Here is an 18,206-nt window from a genome sequence, read left to right as displayed (position 1 = left end):
CCAGTAGCCAAACCCAGCTGGAGCAGCGGCGCCCCCTGCCGCCAGTCGTCGGCGGAAGTGCGAGGCCGGAAGTTGCGTGCGCCCCCGGCGCCCACACGGTGCGTCGGGAGAGGTCTTGCGGAGCTCCAGCGTGCCGCTATGGCTTCCAGTGGGGTCGGCGTGAGCGCTGCTGGCGCGACAAATGAAGCACCCGAAATCCCGGACAACGTGGGAGATTGGCTCCGGGGCGTCTACCGCTTCGCCACCGACAGGAACGACTTCCGGAGGTAACCGAGACCCCGGGAACTTGTCCCTTTCTGGTCCTCCGAGCCTCCTGCGTATTTCCTCTACTTGCTGTCTTCGCCCAGGCTGGCCCCTCTGCGTTGCCAGCGTCTTGGCTTCTTAGTGGCTCTGGCTGCGCTTTGGAGAGGCCCTTGACTGGTAGAGTTCCTATGCAGCAGAACCGATTTTTTTCACCCTGTCCTGGGGGACTCGGGGAAAAAGAGGCGCCAACACAAACAGACTTTAAAGCCCTGGGCGAGTGCTTAATTGGCCTTTGCATTTGATTCTGCTCTTATTAGAGACAGAAACGAACTCTTAAGTAACCGTGTAGGTCTTGGGCAACCTCACTGTTGTAAAGCCCTGCGGTCCTGCGATTCTAGAATAGTGTTTTTCCTTCGATAGTTTTTTCCAGGTGATGGTCTTTTCCCCCAGTATCTTTCGTTAATTAAAGACAAGTGGTTCAGTGACCACAGGATTAATGAAGTGTCCTTTTCCCAGGAACTTGATCCTCAATTTGGGACTTTTTGCTGCAGGCGTTTGGCTGGCCAGGAATTTGAGTGACATTGACCTAATGGCACCTCAGCCTGGGGTGTAGCCAAATAGGTAAGCACTTAACTACTGCTGTGCGTGTCTCGGAGCTTTAGAGGCTGAGAGAACCAATAATTTTTACCATCTATGCACAAAATACAGAAAAGAGACTTAACAAAAGTCCCTTGACTAGCCCTAGTTAAATGTGTTACAGATGTTGCAAGAAATTTTGAGTCTCTTACTAATTTTCTTCCAGTATTTTATATTTCTAATGCCACGTGTTGTCCTGTGGTCTGATTGCAGATACATGGAAGCCCCCCCGTGCTGTATTTGAACCTTCCAAAAACAGAGCCTCCAATCTGTGACTGTCACAAGACTTGCCCTGATGGAAGTTGAAGTTTCATACAGAGGGGCACCTTTCCTGCCCGACTGATTTCCTTTTCTCGTTGAGCCCGCTCAGAACTCCGTTCTCTGATCAGCAGTCAGGTTTCAGCCAAAGTGTTGTCCTCTGTTCTGTAAAGTTCTGCATATAATTCCCAAGTTTCTGCAGGGGGTGATCTTTGTGCTTGTCCTGAGGAATAACCTAATGGTATTTTAACAGATATTTGGAATAAAGACTGCACACAAAGAATCATTTTATTCTTTTAATAAGAAACTTCAGCTTACAAAAACAAGGTGTAAAAAGTCAAGATTTACAAAAATCATAAAAACATGATTTATAGTTCACACTCAAGAGACAGAGACAAGCCCCAAACAGATTGTAACAGAGGTGGTTTGCTTTAAAAGGGGGGAAAAAAAAAAAAGGAAAAGAAAACTGTAGCCACTGTACATTGATGTCAACATAAGGTGAAACTTATTTTGGAGGAATTTCCACTTTTTTGAGCAGAACCAGGGGAAGAAGCCATTTGGTGTTGCATAGCATTTTAGTGCACCAGGTGGGTTTTCCAGGCACCAGAGGGCATTGTTGCTGTCATCAGTGGGATTTGTTGATGGAAAGAGGGCAGTGATGTGCAATGGAAGCAAAGTGTAAGCAAGCCTGGGCAGTGGGCACGGGAAGTGTCACTGCCTGAGGAAGCTGCTTTCTTCACAAGGAAGTAGAGGTTTTCTTACCCTAAATTCACGATAGTGTCACTGTCCAAGAATTGGGAGTTCTTTGGAAATGGAACGTATGGAAAAGACTCATGTAGGCTCAGGTAGATGTGGAGATGGTAGGCAATTTTATTCCCAGTTAATTTATTCTAAGCATTTAAAAATTTTTGTTTTAAAATTTATTTAATCTCTCTGCACCTAACATGAGGCTCAAACTCATGACCTGGGTATCAAGAGTCGCATGCTTTTCTGACTGAGTCAGCCAGGCACCCCATCTACTAGTCATTTTTTAAAATCCTGCTTTTCCATGCCAAGTCTCCTTTGGAACTGGTATGGGATTAAAGGACATAAATTGGAAAAGAGGGGGATCAGTATGAATACACCACAGTGGCCTAATTATTAGAACTGACAGATGTCTTACCGATCTGTTCACAAAAGGTAAATAGGACAAAACAGTCCTTTTTGACCCTACCTGTGTAAATCTCATTAAGAAATCTGTTTGAGAATGATATTGTATTGTACAAAGCACCATTCCCTTGCAGTAATCAGGCAGGTCCCATTTGATTAGTGTGAATCAGGAGGAGTGTGAGTGTGTGTGAATTCAGGCCTGCAGACGGCTTACCATAAAGCCAAGACCCTCTAAGAATCTGTCTACACTGGGACCACAGATAGTTTGACAGGTGTAATAGCCATCTTATTGGGTGTTAAGATGAGGGTCACATACATGAGATCAAGGCTTAGATTGAAGCCATCACCTCCCAAATGGTGACCAGGAAGGAAACTTTAAGCCATAGCATAGATTCTAAGCCCCTTCAGATCTGCATCAGACCACTGCTAAAACAAGAAATACTGGCACCTCCTGTTCTTCATAGAAACAGATCCTTAAAGTCTGCAACCTGATCTACTCCTAACTGTCAGCAGTTCTACTTTATAAAGTTTTTTAAAAGTTGAAAATAAAATGCAGCAAAAATTAAGACATGGCAGCTTCCAAAGCACAAGTCATATTTCACCCAAAATTTTGTTTTAACTTCAAGTAATAGTATTTACTGTTAGTTGGTTTATAAAGCCATAATACTGGCAAGGTAAAGTTTCATTTAAACTGGCTTAATTCCTCAAAGTGTTAAGAATTTAGCAAGTAAAGCTATCAAATCTACAATCTCCCCAAATTTCAACGAATAGTCATTAATTCTGTAGATTAAAATGCTGGCTTTCACCATTCCAACACAACATCCTCCCGGAGCGAAGTCAATTTCACATCTGTCACATGGTTTTCAGCCCTGGCTGGTTAACACAGTACTACAGAAATCTCTTAAACTACCTGGTTAGATTTTAAGTGGAAACATGCCAGTAGAAGAATGGAAAGAGTCCACAAAAATGACCATTTGCCCCAGTGCTAGAATAGCTATGGTGTATTTAGAACAATGTGGGTTGAAGATTAAACACTGGTTAAAGTCAGAGCCCTCGACCAAGAGAATGGTTAAGCGTGAAAGATCTAAACTAAACTCACAGTCATATTTAGAAGATGCTTTCAGCTTTAGTGCTGATTTCAAAAAGAATCTGAACCACCAGGGAGATGTATACTTACCCAGTAAAAAAACTAAGTTGCCATGGGAGATTCTGCTCCAAAAGTACAACCTCCTCACCTAATTAGGCCAGGAATTAGGCTGAAGGAACCAATTATCAAATGTGCTTTGAGCAGTGAGCTTTTTAAACACCCTTTGGTGAAGTCTCGTGAGCTCAGTGGAAACCTTAAGGTCAGTGTGAAAGAACAGACTATAAACAGCCTTGCAGGTGAGTGGACTGGGTCTTCTCCCCTTCCACAGCCACTCAGCACCATCCCAGTCGCGCCTGCCAGGGAAAAGGGCTGGGGGGCCAGGACAGGTTCTTTGAGCCTTCTCTTTTGCATATTACACAGTGCACTGGCTTGCTATACAATCTAAAGGTTCACATACAGGGGATTGTGTCCTACACTGCTTCCTGAAATTTTGTGCAAAAGAACCTCAGAACTAATTAATGAAGGCAATACTTCAGGAGGAACCATTTTTGTTCAACCTCTACTATAAGTTGCCCAGCATTAGGAAAAAAAGGCCCTTTCTGAACATTTTGTGCTCTCCCAACCAGCTGGAAAAGCAACCCTTCCACTCATAAGATATAACCCGACAGGGGTATAGTATATGTTTGAGAAGAGTTAGCACTCCCAGCCTACCCGAAAAGGACCGAATTAATGTTTGGAACATAAAAGAGGTGGTAAGAAAGAACAGGGTACATAGTCTGCCTTGAAAAGCAGCCATTTGATGAATAATCACAAATCCAAAGATTTTGGACATTACAGTAAAATTTCAGAACTTGCTGGTAAGAAGAATTATCTTTCACACACGAGATGAAATGCTTTTAAAAATTCTGATCCCAAATGTCTTTTACACTGTACAGACCCATTTGCCACCCGAAATGACAAGGTGACATCCTTCCCTTAATCTTTTCAATCCCATGCAAACCATAACGGTACAAGGCACCAAATGTTATGAATTGTATAAAATTAGTTCACAAAGCTTTATCAATAAGTAAAACAAACTCCATCTCCCCCTCCCTGCCTGCCCCCCCACATCCCACCCCCCCACACCCAACCAAGTTTTCATTCTGTACTACTGTCGACCTCTCTCAGGCTTATGCAGGGGCCTGACAAGGGCCATCCATGCCTCACTGCCAGCCAATCCATTTTATTAGTTCTTGCACTTGGATGAAGCTATAAGCATAGCCAGAGTAGGGAACTCATACAATCATTGACTCTAGAAGCCTTGCCATTAAAAACAAAAATAAACTCTTCTATTGAGTCCATAGGACACATTAATCCTCCTACAGTTTTCTAATTTTATTCATGACATTTTAAGAGACATCTGGAAATTCTTTTCAGCGTGGCACTGCTCCCCTCAGCCTGAGAGGGGACTGGATCAAAACTGGCAAGAGCTCTGCCCACCATTTAATAAGAGCTTCAGTTCCTGGCTGTTGAGGGCATTCCTAATTTTTTTTTTTTTTTTTTTTTTTTTTTTAAACACTAGCATGGATGCTCACCTCAGAGGCAACCACAAGTATGAGGGTCAAACTAGATTGAGGTAAAAAATCCTTTTTGGGGGCCAGGGTGCATTCATCTTGGCTGGCTACAGCAGAAAGTAAACACACCAGCCAACTACAAAGGGTTCCTGGAACAGGACTCCAACTAGTCTGGGAGAAGCAGGCCCCGTAGGTTCAGTTAGGAGATCTCGGGTTTGATTTGGCAGCATCTAGTCAACGTCTACCTGGTTCTTAGCTTCTTCTCTTTAGAATGTTTCAGTTTAAAGTGAGATGCAACTAAGAAATCCATCTACTTCCAATATGTAAATAAATTAAAGGCAAAGGGAAATTTCCCTCACAACAGCCATTGGCTTATGCAGCAGGGAACTCTTTAATAAAAGTTTCCATAAATACTAACTTCTCAACAGCGTCTAGTGCTGCTGCCTCTGGGTACCTGAGGTGTCTGTGACTGCAGGGGCACCTTCGAGAGTACGCAGCTCAGTGAGGACTCTGGTAGTGGTTTCTATTCCAACTCATTTTAAACAATTTTATGAACTTGTTAACAGGTGCTCAGCTAAGTCAAGCATTTCTTTCACAAAGTTCTTAAGTCTGCTTAATAATTTTTATAAATATTTGGTATAAAACTATTTTTAAAAATTAAATTTGAAGATCTTTTAATTTTCCATTAAATTTCCATTTTTCTTAAGTTTCCCCCGGAAACACCCTGAGGGATGAAGTAGATGCTCTATTCTTTTCCATTTGTAAGTTCTCTTTTTCTAGAATAACAAATACAGCATTCAAAGAAAGATGAGGCACAATTTATATTTTCCTTTTCACTCTCCTTGCAGTTTTTTGCTTGTTTTGTTTTGTTTTGAGTTAATGGGCTTTTTCATTGCCACGAAAAGTCATCACCAAGACTGCCAACTTAAAAATGTGGATCTAGAGAGTATAGCTTTGCATCAGAGCCTCTGGCAGCATGGGCAGCTGTGACACTTTAAAACAGTGTCCAGGAGGGTGAGCCCGGGCCAAGCTTGTACAAAGAAGCCTGCAGTAGACAATATAAACCAAATAGCATAAAAAATGCCATACGCTATCGCTTCCAAATAAAAGCTAAATATTACAGAAACCTCACAGTGTTGGAAAAAGCAAGTTTAATTTAAAATATAGTCACTCCCCTTTCTTTATCAGGGTGAGCCATTTTCTGTCTGAATTTCCTCCATGTCTCAGTGCTGTCTGACAGGTCCTGTGGGAGAGTCCATCTCAAAAGAGGTCAACAGCAAATGCTACAGATCTGCTCTGGATATGGGGCTCATTAACACCCCTAAGCTACGACCCTCATTCTTACCCCCTCTTTTCCCAACTTCCCACCCGTCCCCAACTCCCTCCACATCTGCTTCCTTCAAGTGACAACTGTACTTCTACCTGAATTGAAACATTAGGTTGATACACTCAGTCAGAAGATGAGCATTCATAGTGACAGGCTGAGGCAGGCTGCAGCAGCCCCACAGTGAGTTCCGGGCTGCATTCACTTTTACTGCAGGACTGAGAAGGGAAATTCAGTGGTGCCTGATGAGAAGGAGGGCTTGGGGGCAATTTCATTCCACTTAGAAATTGACCCGGTATAAAAAGAAATATGTATCTTACTAGCACTTAAGTAAAAGACAGGGCACTCTTTTTTTTTTTTTTTTACCCCCTCAGATGGACTGAGTGTAGGAGGGTAAAGAAACAGTAAGGATTATCAAATTTGGGAGGAGAACAGGCTGGGGCCAGCAGCAACGAACTGTTCGGACATATGGGGGCAGATTCCCAAGCCCTAGAAAAGCATAAGTTCCCAAACCTTGTGCTGAACAAGAATGTTCCAAGCCCTCCAGGTGCAAGCTAAAAGCTGCAGGCTAAGAAAAGCTATGTGCTGCACCAAGGTGAGAACAGGTGATGGGCATCCAAGGTGAGAACAGGTGATGGGCATTCAGATAAGGCCTGGTCCACCAGCTATCCCTGCCTACCCTCAACTGAATTCTGAGCCAGCCTCAGACAACTGACCTAAAGACCAATTTATACCAAACCATGTGCTTATCCTATACCTGAACCAGGGATATGCTACAGAACTGGGCAGCCAGGGGTGCCCTTCAGCTTGGCATGCAGCTAAGAACATGTCATGGACCAGTTGATTGTTTTCCCATATGAACTGCTCCTTTAGAATGAAGGGATGTTCAGAAGACGAGGAATGATTCAATGACAGCAGCAGCCAGGGAAGGTAGGACACTTGAAAAACCTCCCGTTTTGCATGGGGAAACTTGCTCTATGCATCTCATTCCACTCTCTCACTGCTAGTCCCTAAAAAAGGAAGTTTGCAAGTTGTCAGCCCTTGAGGGTTACTTCCTTTGTGAGGACAAATCCTTATTATTCACTTCCTGCCTTGGAACCAATCCCATCCAGCAAGCTGCCAGCCCAGGGCCCCACCTCTCATGCTCTGTCCAGGACTGTTCACATCAGGAGGGTTCTTCTGGGGTCACAGGGAGGTCCTGGTTAATGGGGGAATCATGTAATGGAAAGAAAACATGGCTGCTCTCCTGGCTGCATATGATCAATTTACCCCCTCTTTCCTCCACCCAGATCCTCTCTTTTCAGAAGCAACTGATGAAAGAATCTTCATAGAAGTTACTCCTTCTGTTTTATCAAAGGAGGGAATTCCCAAATCCATTCAAGAGAAAGTGACTACAGATTTTATGATAGAACATGAGTCACCTAGCACCTTCTGCTGTAGTCCCAGTGAGGCAAACCTAGTACTCTGTTCCTGCACTAAACCTTATTTCCTGTAAGAGGAAAGATATATGAACACCAATAGTTTAAAAGCAGGCCAGTCCTTGAAACGTGCCTCCCATTCAGGGGATGAGCCGTGGTCTGCCCTCATCGTTGTTGCTGGACTGCACCTGAGCTTGGAGTTGGTTTTCTGAAATTCTTGCATTGCCCTGAACTGTTCTTTGAGTGTAAAAAAGGATGTAGGCTTGAGTTTTGCACACTTCCTCGACACTGCATACATTCAGCTTTGAGTCATTGCAGTGGACCCAAAAACCTAGGAAACCAAAGGAAAGAAAGAGAGAAAGTGACTACCCAACTTGTATTTCCAATCAGCAGGCAAAACCAGGAGATGAAGAAAGGGACAGAGGAGTTCAGAACAGAACCAGCCCCTGACTGGTAGTGGGGGCGGGGAAGCGGGGGAGCCGGGAAGATTGGTAAATGAAACCAACAGACTTCCCTGCCACCTCTGGCTTCAACTCCACCCCAGCCCACCGCAATACTACTTACAATCAACTGACTGTAATTTTTGTCCTCATTTTATTCAGGCTTTTTCATTGCCCACTAGGGCCTGCTACAAAGGCAGCCTGAAGACTGGGAGCTAAGAGATGGGAAGAGGAGAGGCAGAGGTGAAATGGACATGGAGGAGTGGTAAAAGGAAATTTAGAAGGAATAAAAAGTTATTTCACCCTGGCCGCCTTAAGGGCAGCAGCGGAGCCCATCCACCTCAGTACACAGTATCTGGGAGGCTGTGCTCTGGGGGGACAAGGACTGAAAGCTCCTTAGGCGGGACCTTGTACCACCATACCTCCTATGGTAAGGACACAGAAGTGCTCAGGAAATGTATTCAGCTTTATCATCAGCCAGGGCTGGTGAAATTAATACAGTATCTCCATGAGGTTACGAATAGCATTTCTGCATAACCACGAAGGAAACAGAGGTCTGCAGAAGTATTAATAACAATGAGAAACCTCTAAAATCAATTGAACATTATGTTCTAGGAACCATACTAAGTACTTTTACATGTGTCGGTTCCTGTCCATTCTTAGTACAATCTTCTGTTGTCACTTAGTGATATAACCAAAATCTGAACCCCACTTTCACAGTTCTTTCCACTAGATTTTCATGTATGTAATATCCCCCTATAGATGAAGTAAAAGGAAAGCGATGGAATGTGGACACACCAACCCTTTTCCGTGTTCCCCCACCCCACAGAGTCGAGCGCACGCACCTCCCTCTGTGTTGTAGCAATAGGCTGTGTAGTGTCCTGAGCCAAACCCTTTCCCGTGATGCATGACCACTGCGGAGAGATCATAGGCAAAGGTCTCTTTGTCAAGAGAGGAGAGCATGTCCCTGCAGCAGTAAGGTTCCATGGTTAATACCTGGTCAAAGACGACATGGACCCCAATCTTCTCTCGATGATTACGGCCAGACCACCTAAAACATGGATAGAAAGTTCTTACTAGTAAAAAAATGCCATGTTATCCTAGCAAGAGGAAGGTAAAACAGGGAACTGAGAATACATAACCTTCCGGATGTGGCTTTTGCATCAAATAAAACAGTGATCGATGTCCACATATATTTCCTGTGAGTGTTCCATAATGTACTCTGAAACTAGAAATCCCTAAAACAAGCAATTCAGGCAATAATCTTTTCGTAGTTTACTGCCTGCCCTTCTTTTCACAGATTATGCCATATTTGGTCCTGAAGGTGATTCTTGATAAGCCCAGGTGAGGCTAGAGAATCTCCAAGCACAGACACCCAGTACAGGCTGGCTGATGGGACAGAGCCGTGTAAGCTGAAGCCCTCTCCTGCCCGCTGCCCCACCCCCCTTGAACATGCCTCACTGGGCAGGAAGCATTTAATCACTATAGAAAGTGCAAGGTCTCTAGGGAACAGGCTTCTCATCCCAACACCAAAGAAGACATCCACCCTCACCAAAGCCTTTGAGGCAGCTGTCCCCACAGCTCACAGCCACCTGGAAGGCCCCAAAGCAAGCTCACCTGAATCTTTTAAGGTGCAGCCGGAGAACCTGAGGTAGTCTGTAGATCATTAACTGCTTTCTAGCTTCACTCAGAACAAGGGGTTTGGGATTGGATTTTCGTCGTTTGCCTATATGGTTTGGGAAGGTATAAGACAGATTGTGAGGAGTCTCGTTCCTTCTTGGCTATGGCAGAGACTATGACTTGCCACCCAATATGCCTTATTTCTCAGTAGTAGGACCTCGTTTTATCTGGGGCAGTGCTGTGACCCCTTGTCAGTCTGCATTTCCCAGCCCCACATGCCTGCCTGGTATGGCCACAGCAGTTCTCCCAGACACGGAAGGGATGACCATGTGATGGCACTCTTAGGGTGACTGCAACTGCTCCTCTTGGACCACGAGGTAACCTTGGGGAAGGAAGCCTTGAACTAGTCACGTTGAAAGGTGGAAAGAGCTTGGGTCCCCAGTGACCATGCAGCTACTATGCTAGTCCCTGAATGTCCTTCAGACTTCTATGAACAGAAAAAAAATTATACCTGATTTTAAAGTCATTATTTGAGTTAACTGAAAACAACCAAACCTAATGCTTATATATCCACTTCCAATTTTTTTTAAAGAGATTTTATTTATTTGACAGAGATCACAAATAGGCAGAGAGGCAGGCAGAGAGAGATGGGGAAATAGGCTCCCTGCTGAGCAGAGAGCTGGATGCAGGGCTCCATCCCAAAACCCTAAGATCATGACCTGAGCTGAAAGCAGAGGTTTAACTCACTGAGCCACCGAGGCGCCCCTCCACTTCCAAATTTTTGTATCAGCAACCTCCAAAACTGGTATGGGTTTTGGGTGATATATTCCCAATATCATGGATTTATTAATGAAATATACTGGAAGGTCGCTGCAACAACACGCATGCAGAGTAGATGCACATGTCAGGGTTCTATGCCTTTATATATGGGCTTAGCACTTAAATTGTGATGCACCAGAATGTAATTTTAAAAGTTTTTGTTTTCATCAAGTAGGCCTAATTCTATTTCCTGCTCACAGCTAGTTGTATGCTGTTCAAAACTCTCATCTTTCGTTTCCTCTCCTGTAAAATGGGAATAATGCATATATTTCAGGCTTGGAAAAAAAGTAAGAGGGCACAGGATTGCTAAAGGACAGAATATTTAAACAGATTCTTTCTTCAGCATGATTTGTGACGTATACAAATATTTTCAAAAGAAACTGCTAGTTTCGTAGTTTTATGCTGTATCTAGTTTTTGAAACATGTTTCTTGGATAAAAGCACACGGCTGGACATGGGAGGAAAAGGTGGACAGACTGGCCAAATTCATCCAGTCCAAAGAAGAACCAGTGGTTAGACTCTCTTTTTGTTTCTAAAGCTACTGAATTATGAGGGGGAATGCATTTCTAAATTACATCAGATAAACAATGGAAATAAAGTTCTCTTAATTTCCATGGGAAGCCTTCTCTATACCCATTTACTGACAACTGCTCGATTTTTATATTAATTAGACTAGTGAATGGATGGGAATATAAAACTAGTGGTCCTCTGTGCTGCCTGCTAATTACCTTTGAGATACCATGGTCTCAGTGTCTGAATAGCTTGACATCTAAGTCCTGTCTATACCACTCATGAAAGGCAGCAAATCGCAGCCAAATGATGCTTCACAGGGCTCCCTGGGACAATAGGACGTGTGGCTGCTGGTTCTCATAACAGGCTGTAGCAGATGAGTGTGCCAGAGAACTTTTCAGTAGGGCTGGTGGTCATGATATGTGGGGCATGAACAGAAAGAAAATTCAAAGGGGGGCCTGGCCTTCTTTTACATTCTAATTCCCCAAAAGATTTTCAGAAACTATTGCAGTGCTGCCTGGGAACCCTGGCAGTGACTGCCACTCTCAGTAGAGGGAGTATGTGAGCTAAGATGAAGACAATACAGAATCGGCTTTGTTTCCCTAAAATGAAATTCACAAAGAAAAAGAAATTACTGATTCAACTGAGATTGATCAGTTCTGTCTCCATTTGATTAAGCTGGCCATGAAGAGAGGTAGAAGCCTGATAGTTTTTAAACTTCACAAGCACAGTACAACAATGCATCTCGTACCTTTCGCCATAGCTTTCCTTCCCTACTATTTGAGCTTGCCTAGAGAAATCCTGATACATTGGCACATCTGGCAAACAGAAAAATAATCCTTTCTTGCAAAAATAAATAAAAGTATTTTCTCCTTAATCCGCCTTGTCCGAGAACGATGGGAGCTAAAGCTGTTAACCTCCTTCTGTTCCTCACAAGTAAAAAGCTTTAGAATAATCACTACCTTAAACAAACAGATACTGTTCTAATAAGGTAATTTAAGTCACAACCTTTATATCTCGATAAGGAACAGGGCAGGTGACTCTGTAGTTAACCAAGTACACCATATCAAATTTTGTTTAAAAATGGGAGAATAATATCAAGCATGATTTTTTGTTTTTGTCCTGCCTCTTCAAGGACAATAGGTTTCCCAGAGTTCACTATTTTAAAAGACCATATATGCAAATATTCTAATAAGGGTTATCATAAAATTGTGGTTCTCAAAACTTGTAGTCACAACTACTTTATGGGTGCAAATTGATCTCAAGACATCTATACAATCCATTAATTTTAGTTTCCAACCCCAAATTCGAACTTCCAGGTATTTGCTCTGCATTTCCTCTGTACGTGTTGGGTTAGCAAATGCACTAAGTGGCAGTGTGGCAAGACACAAGGAGCTCTACATAAGGTACCTACATAACCACGTGGAAAGAGTTCCACTTTAAAATGAGAGCCTTGACAGAGAAATACTGTCTTACGACCTTCCCCAGATGCATGGCATGTGAAGGCATGTGAAGAAACAAATGCAGAAAGTAACCATGAAATGTATTATGCACTTCTGGCTTGCCTTCCTGGTCTCATACCAATCTATAGCATCAATTCTGACAGGCTTGAAATCTGCAAATATAGTACAAGGCACATGTTTCTGATACTGTAACCCTCAAACAAGCAATGCTACCTATCTTTAGATGAAATCAAAACTGTCAGATCAATATTCATGAATTTAATCAGGACCTTGTAGCACTACAAAGCTAAGCACTCACATTCTTAGAGGCTCATTTCAGAACCCACACTTGAAAATGCCTCCCAAGATAAGAACTAATGTCAATCACAGCAGGAGTCAAAGGAAGCCCAACTCTTAAGTTTTGTTTTGTTTTATAACAAATGATGACCACACGCTTGTTTTCAGGAAAATGGGAGAAAAGAATCTTTAAAAGATGCTTTAGAACCACTCAATATTATCGGTGTTACTTTGGACTAAGAGGGCAAAAACAGCACCTTACACTGACAGTCCAGATGCATGTTTCCCCTCTCCCTCTCCACTTCTACCCCCCCAGCACTCACTGTTACACTGGTCACAAGCGTAGATTCTCCCTTCCAGGGCCTCTGTCTCTGTGAACTTGGCCAGCATCTCAGTGAGCAGGCACTCTGTCTGATTCAAAGGGACAAACCCCTTTTCTATGCAGTGATACCGTTCAGGGAATTCCAGGGACAGATCCCAAAAGGGCTCAATGGTATTGGATTTGTAATTGCATGATACACATGTGACCTAGAAAGAAAAATTTGGTTTACAGGTTATATAACCTCCATGCTTCCCACATACATTTTTGCTTGATTTATACAAAACACATAACTTACCAAAACTAAGTGTATAGTTTTCAAAAAAACTTTAATTATAATATTAAAATAATAAATGTAACCTTAAGAGCACTAGAGCATATTACTGTCAGTATACATTTCTAACTATGATGCTAGCTGGAACTGGAAAACCACACAGCTCAGAGATCATTACCTACCCCTTTCTCTCTTCTCTTCTAAAGCATGCTCTACCATTCAGTGCTGTGGCAGTACAGACTGGGTTATCATGGGACCATTCTCAGATCAGTCTGAGATAGAGAATTAACAGATTCTTATCTGTTTCTCTTGTCATCATTCCTTCCTCATCCAAACCTTGCTGCTTCTACCCACTCCAACTGCCTCTCTTTTTTGCCCTTGTTTCTGGCAGTATCCTTATATGACACACAAACCTCTGTAACATAATGTAGAGGTTTTACTTGAATCCATTATGTTGCCCACCTTTTTAACTTAAAAAATTCTTTCTGTACATTTCCACAAAGTCTTACTCAAGAGTCTTTTCTTATGTCCCTACATGGCCTATGATACAGCAAATGAGAGGTAATGGGGAATAGAAGGGAGGCTTGCTTAGGCCTTTGGCAACCTCCTAGCCATCTCCCTTCCCTGTATGTACAGAATGTTCTGGAAGGAAGAAGGCTCTTTCAAACTACTGTGAAACCAAGGCTATAGGCAAACTGTTCAATTTCCTAATATTGATCAAAGATGGCATGCCAAGAGATTCTTACTTATAACAATGAGATTATATATATATATCACCAATACTGTCATAAAGATTAAAGACATTCACTGAAAATGACGCGATATGGCAAATTCAACTAAAGATCTGCCCAGACAGAGGAGGCAAGTTCAACAACAAGGCCATAACAACACACAGCACAACCGAAGGTACAATGGCCACCCTCTGATAGGCACCATGACGGCAAATGCTGGCTCTCTTCGTCCGTCCAATAACCTAGCAGAGGCACTCAGGGAAGCCCCAACTAACCAGTAAGACTCCCTGCCATGTGATGGGCAGGCAACCTACCTGACTGAGTAGCTGCCCGTGGAATATGGTGTTCACCACCTTTAAGACCTGTTTGGTGAGCTTCCTCTGGGAGAAGGGGATGAGAATCCGGCGCGTGGTGCCCTCGGACTCGAGCTCCTGCTGCACTTTGTGCAGCAGCTCGCACAAGAACTCCTGCGCGTCCTGCTGGTCGTAGCCGCGGAAGGCGGGGATCAGGCTCCACACCGAGTGAAGCATGGCGAAGGGCGACACCAGGGCCCACTTTCCGGACCACATGACTCGGAAAAGGGTGTGCAGTTCGTGACAGAGGGAAATGTGCTTCGAGCTCGGCTCCTTGTTCTGGATGAGTTCTAGGCTCCTGCTGATGGAGGCCCCGCCATTGAAGCAGAGGGCCTCCCGCTCGCAAGCGTCAGCCCCCTCGCTCCTGGCCGACAGCTCGGTGGCGGAGCCGCCGGCCGGCCTGCCGGAGAGCGGAGCCTTCCCGTTGGGGGCCTTAGGAAACAGCTGCTGGGTCTGGGAAGGGTCGAGGTTCAGAAAACATTCGCGGAACTTCTGGAGGTGGCTGAGCACCTGCAGGATGGAGTTCATGTAGCAGGTGTTGCCCAGGTTGCGCAGGCCGGTGACGCCCGGCGCCATGGCGGGCGCGCGGCGCGGCGGCAGGCGGCCCCCGGTGGGCGCGCGCGGTGAGGCGGGGCGCGGGGCGTCGGCGGCGCGCGGGGCGTGCAGCAGCAGGCGCGCGCTCTTGCGCGGGGGGGCGCTGGCCAGCTCCTCCAGCAGCCGCCTCTTCACCTCGCGCCGCCGCTGCCGCGCCTCCTCCTTCTTGCGCTCCAGCGCCTCCTCCTGCCGCCGCTGCTCCAGCTTCGCCTGGCCGCGGGAGCTCTTCTCGAACCAGTGCCGCAGCGTCTTGGCCAGCAGGCGCTGGCGCCGGTACCACAGAGCCGTGAGCATCTGCGGCTGTCCCTGAGGAGCGCGCTGCGGTGGTACTGCATCCTCGCCGGCGGCCATGGACCGCAGCGTCCGGCCACGCCTCAGCGGCGGGTCCTGCTTCTGGCCCCTGACCGCCAGCAGGGAGCTTCTGAGCAGCTTCAGGTCCCCCTCCGGGTTGTCATTGAGCACGTAGTCCTTGCACAGGTAACAGAACACGTACAGATCCCGGACCTCCATGGCTAGCGGGTGCCCGGTCTCCTCAAAGTGTTTCAGGGCGTGATCTTCGATGTAGCGGCCGCAGGCCACGTGAGAGCACTTGAGACAAGCCCACACGGACTCGGTGGTGGCGCACTCCCGGCAGCACCACTTCTGTGGGTTCAGGATGGAGTGGTCCTGGGCGAGCCGCAACCGCCCGACATGTTTGCATCTATCCATGTCTCAGAGAAGGCTCCGCTCTTTCAACCTGGCACGACAGAGCCCCCAGAAAGAGAGAGAGAGAGCTTTCAGCAAAATATTTTCCCAGGAAAAGGCTTGCAACTGCCATTTTCAATTTAATGCTCATTACATTTTAATTCAAAATTGGTTCCGTTGGAAGGTTAAAAAAGACAGTAAGAAAGAAATACTGGGGGGAGGGCTTAGCACCAAGTTGAATCTTTACATTTTCTAAGCCTGTACTAATTCTTGAATATCAGCTAATTTTTATGCGAGGCTAACTGGTATTCCTGAGGAAATGGCATTACCCTTAGTTCATATTGCACCCAACTGGCCACCAGGGGAAAAAAACTTGTATTCTGAACCATCTCTGAACTGATGATGTCCTGGAAGTGAAAGCCTCTATATCTTGTACTGATCAAGATCCTAGTTGTATGCACAAAGGGACAGAGGGCAAGAGAGACATGTTTTTACACCAGTGAGAGATGAAGATCCTCAAAAAGTCAATCTTAGGTCTGTTTCAATGTACTTCAAAGCAAAGGTAACAGGATAAGATAAAGGTAAGAAAGAGAAAGTCCTCTACAGTACAAAGTATCTTTTTTTTTTCTTGAATCCAAACACCCTAAGGAGGTAGTGTGTGAGCCTCAATCTAAACAATTTTTTTAAGTAGGCTCTATGCCTAATGTGGAATTCAAACTCACAAGCCCTAGATCAAGAGTCACATACATGTTCTACTAACTGAACCTACCAAGTGCTCCAATCTAAATACCATTTTATAGGTCTACTATGGTTGAATGTTTGTGTACCCCCTTTCATATGCTAAAATATCTCTCTCACACACACACCCGGCAATGGCACTAGGAGACGAAGCCTTTGGGAGATGATTAGGTCAAGAATGGGTTGACCGTCATGGGATGAGCCTTCACTAATGGGATTTAGAAAACAGTTCCCTCACCCTTCACCCATGTAAAGACACAACAAAAAGCCAACGTTATGGTCACAAACCGGGAAGTCCTTACCAGACATGGAATCTGGAGCCATGATCTTGGACATCCCAAACTGTGAGAAATGTTTGCTGTTTATAAGCTACTCAGTCTATGGTATTTCTGTTACAGCAACCCTGAGGGACTAAGACAATGTGAAAAGAAAATGTCCGTCTTGTAGAAAGGGTAGGAAAGGGTTTACTTCCTTTACTGAACGCATAGGTAAATACAGAATTAGATTTGACTTTTAGGACAAGTGGTGGAGTGGCTACTGGTTTAACCAAACTATCAAGCAAAAAGAAAAAGAAAAAAGCAGGGGCATCTGGGTGGCTCAGTCGATTGAGCCTCTGCCTTTGGCTTGCGTCATGATCCAGGGTCCTGGGACCAAGCCCCGTGTCGGGCTCCCTGTTCAGCAGAGAGCCTGCTTCTCCCTCTCTCTCTGCCTACTTGTGCTATCTCTCTGTCAGGTGAATAAATTTTAAAAATCTTAAAAAAAAAAAAAAAGAAAAAAAGAATCTTTCAGATGATATATGTGAAAATGCTTTTTAAAAAAGGTAACAACATATTGAGCTTTTTTCCCTTTTCTTTCCTGTCTTCCTAACATTGTTTCTAATGTTGTTCCTCAGATAAGCCTAAGGAGCAGTTTCTCCAAGAAGAGGCTAAAGGATTATTTTAAAAGAAAAACTTTTTATTCTTTGGAACCTTGACAGTCCCCCCCACCCCCGCCGTACCAGTATTTGAAATTCCCTAAAGACAGTTCCTCTTATAAAGTGAACTTCCTTCATCCCCATTTCTTCTCCACTTTAATTTCTATGAGCAAATGAAGTTCCATGATTATGGAATCACCCAGAGAAGTTTTAAATCCACTACACTGTGAGTAGTCCCTTTAGTTGGTTTCCAGATGCCCTTTTTGGCCCGGTACTATTGCCAAAACCCTCACAACTATACCACGGGACCAAATTAGAGATCCTTTCCATTTTTTATTGCCTATTCCAGATTGGCAAAGGCCAAGTCGCTAGATAAGAAACCTTTAAAATCATACAAAGTAAGCAACCTAGATGATTTTCAATCAGATTAGATCATGCTATTCCATTGAGTTCTTTCAGGATTTAGTTTTTCCTACATTATTTTTCAAATTATTGATTTGTTACTAAGTGCCCTTTTAAGTCTGCTCTCTGGATGTATTTATCCATTTCCAAACTAGATATCATCTTCAGAGAGAAGACCATGTGTTATATTTCTTTTTTTACTCCTTTATAATTTTGTGGGTGCGCAACTCTTAGTGGTCAAAGGCGTTCTATCAGAATTACCTTCCCACACAGTCCAGAATGGTACTGAAATAACCATTTGTTTACTTTTTATACGGCACAGCCAAATTAAAACACATATACATTAAAAGATGAGATGGTAAATAACTGAATTTTCTTTTTGCTACTTACTACCAATCAAGAG

At 44.3% G+C, this 18,206-nt stretch overlaps 2 protein-coding genes across 2 annotated transcripts in view; one reads left to right on the top strand and one right to left on the bottom strand.

The window, feature by feature from the left end:
• Positions 1 to 44: 44 nt before the first annotated feature.
• Positions 45 to 1,420, top strand: TOMM6 (translocase of outer mitochondrial membrane 6). Its single transcript, XM_059400501.1, has 3 exons — positions 45 to 266; positions 760 to 864; positions 1,093 to 1,420. The coding sequence occupies exons 1-2, from the start codon at positions 139 to 141 to the stop codon at positions 854 to 856; spliced, it is 225 nt and encodes a 74-aa protein (XP_059256484.1). The 5' UTR covers positions 45 to 138; the 3' UTR covers positions 857 to 864; positions 1,093 to 1,420.
• Positions 1,421 to 4,502: 3,082 nt separating this feature from the next.
• The window catches only part of USP49 (ubiquitin specific peptidase 49), a 56,634-nt gene continuing 42,930 nt past the window's right edge, over positions 4,503 to 18,206 (bottom strand). The window contains exons 2-6 of the mRNA XM_059400492.1: positions 14,434 to 15,802; positions 13,119 to 13,323; positions 9,726 to 9,834; positions 8,954 to 9,159; positions 4,503 to 7,999 (exon numbers count right to left, since the gene is read on the bottom strand). Coding sequence (XP_059256475.1) covers positions 7,809 to 7,999; positions 8,954 to 9,159; positions 9,726 to 9,834; positions 13,119 to 13,323; positions 14,434 to 15,774 — 2,052 coding nt within the window. The 5' untranslated portion in view covers positions 15,775 to 15,802 and the 3' untranslated portion in view covers positions 4,503 to 7,808. The remainder of the gene's footprint in view (positions 8,000 to 8,953; positions 9,160 to 9,725; positions 9,835 to 13,118; positions 13,324 to 14,433; positions 15,803 to 18,206) is intronic.

This window comes from Mustela nigripes, chromosome 5 (genome assembly GCF_022355385.1).
Source record: "Mustela nigripes isolate SB6536 chromosome 5, MUSNIG.SB6536, whole genome shotgun sequence".
NCBI classification, from domain to species: Eukaryota; Metazoa; Chordata; class Mammalia; order Carnivora; family Mustelidae; genus Mustela; species Mustela nigripes.
This window is presented reverse-complemented; position numbering and strand designations above follow the sequence as displayed.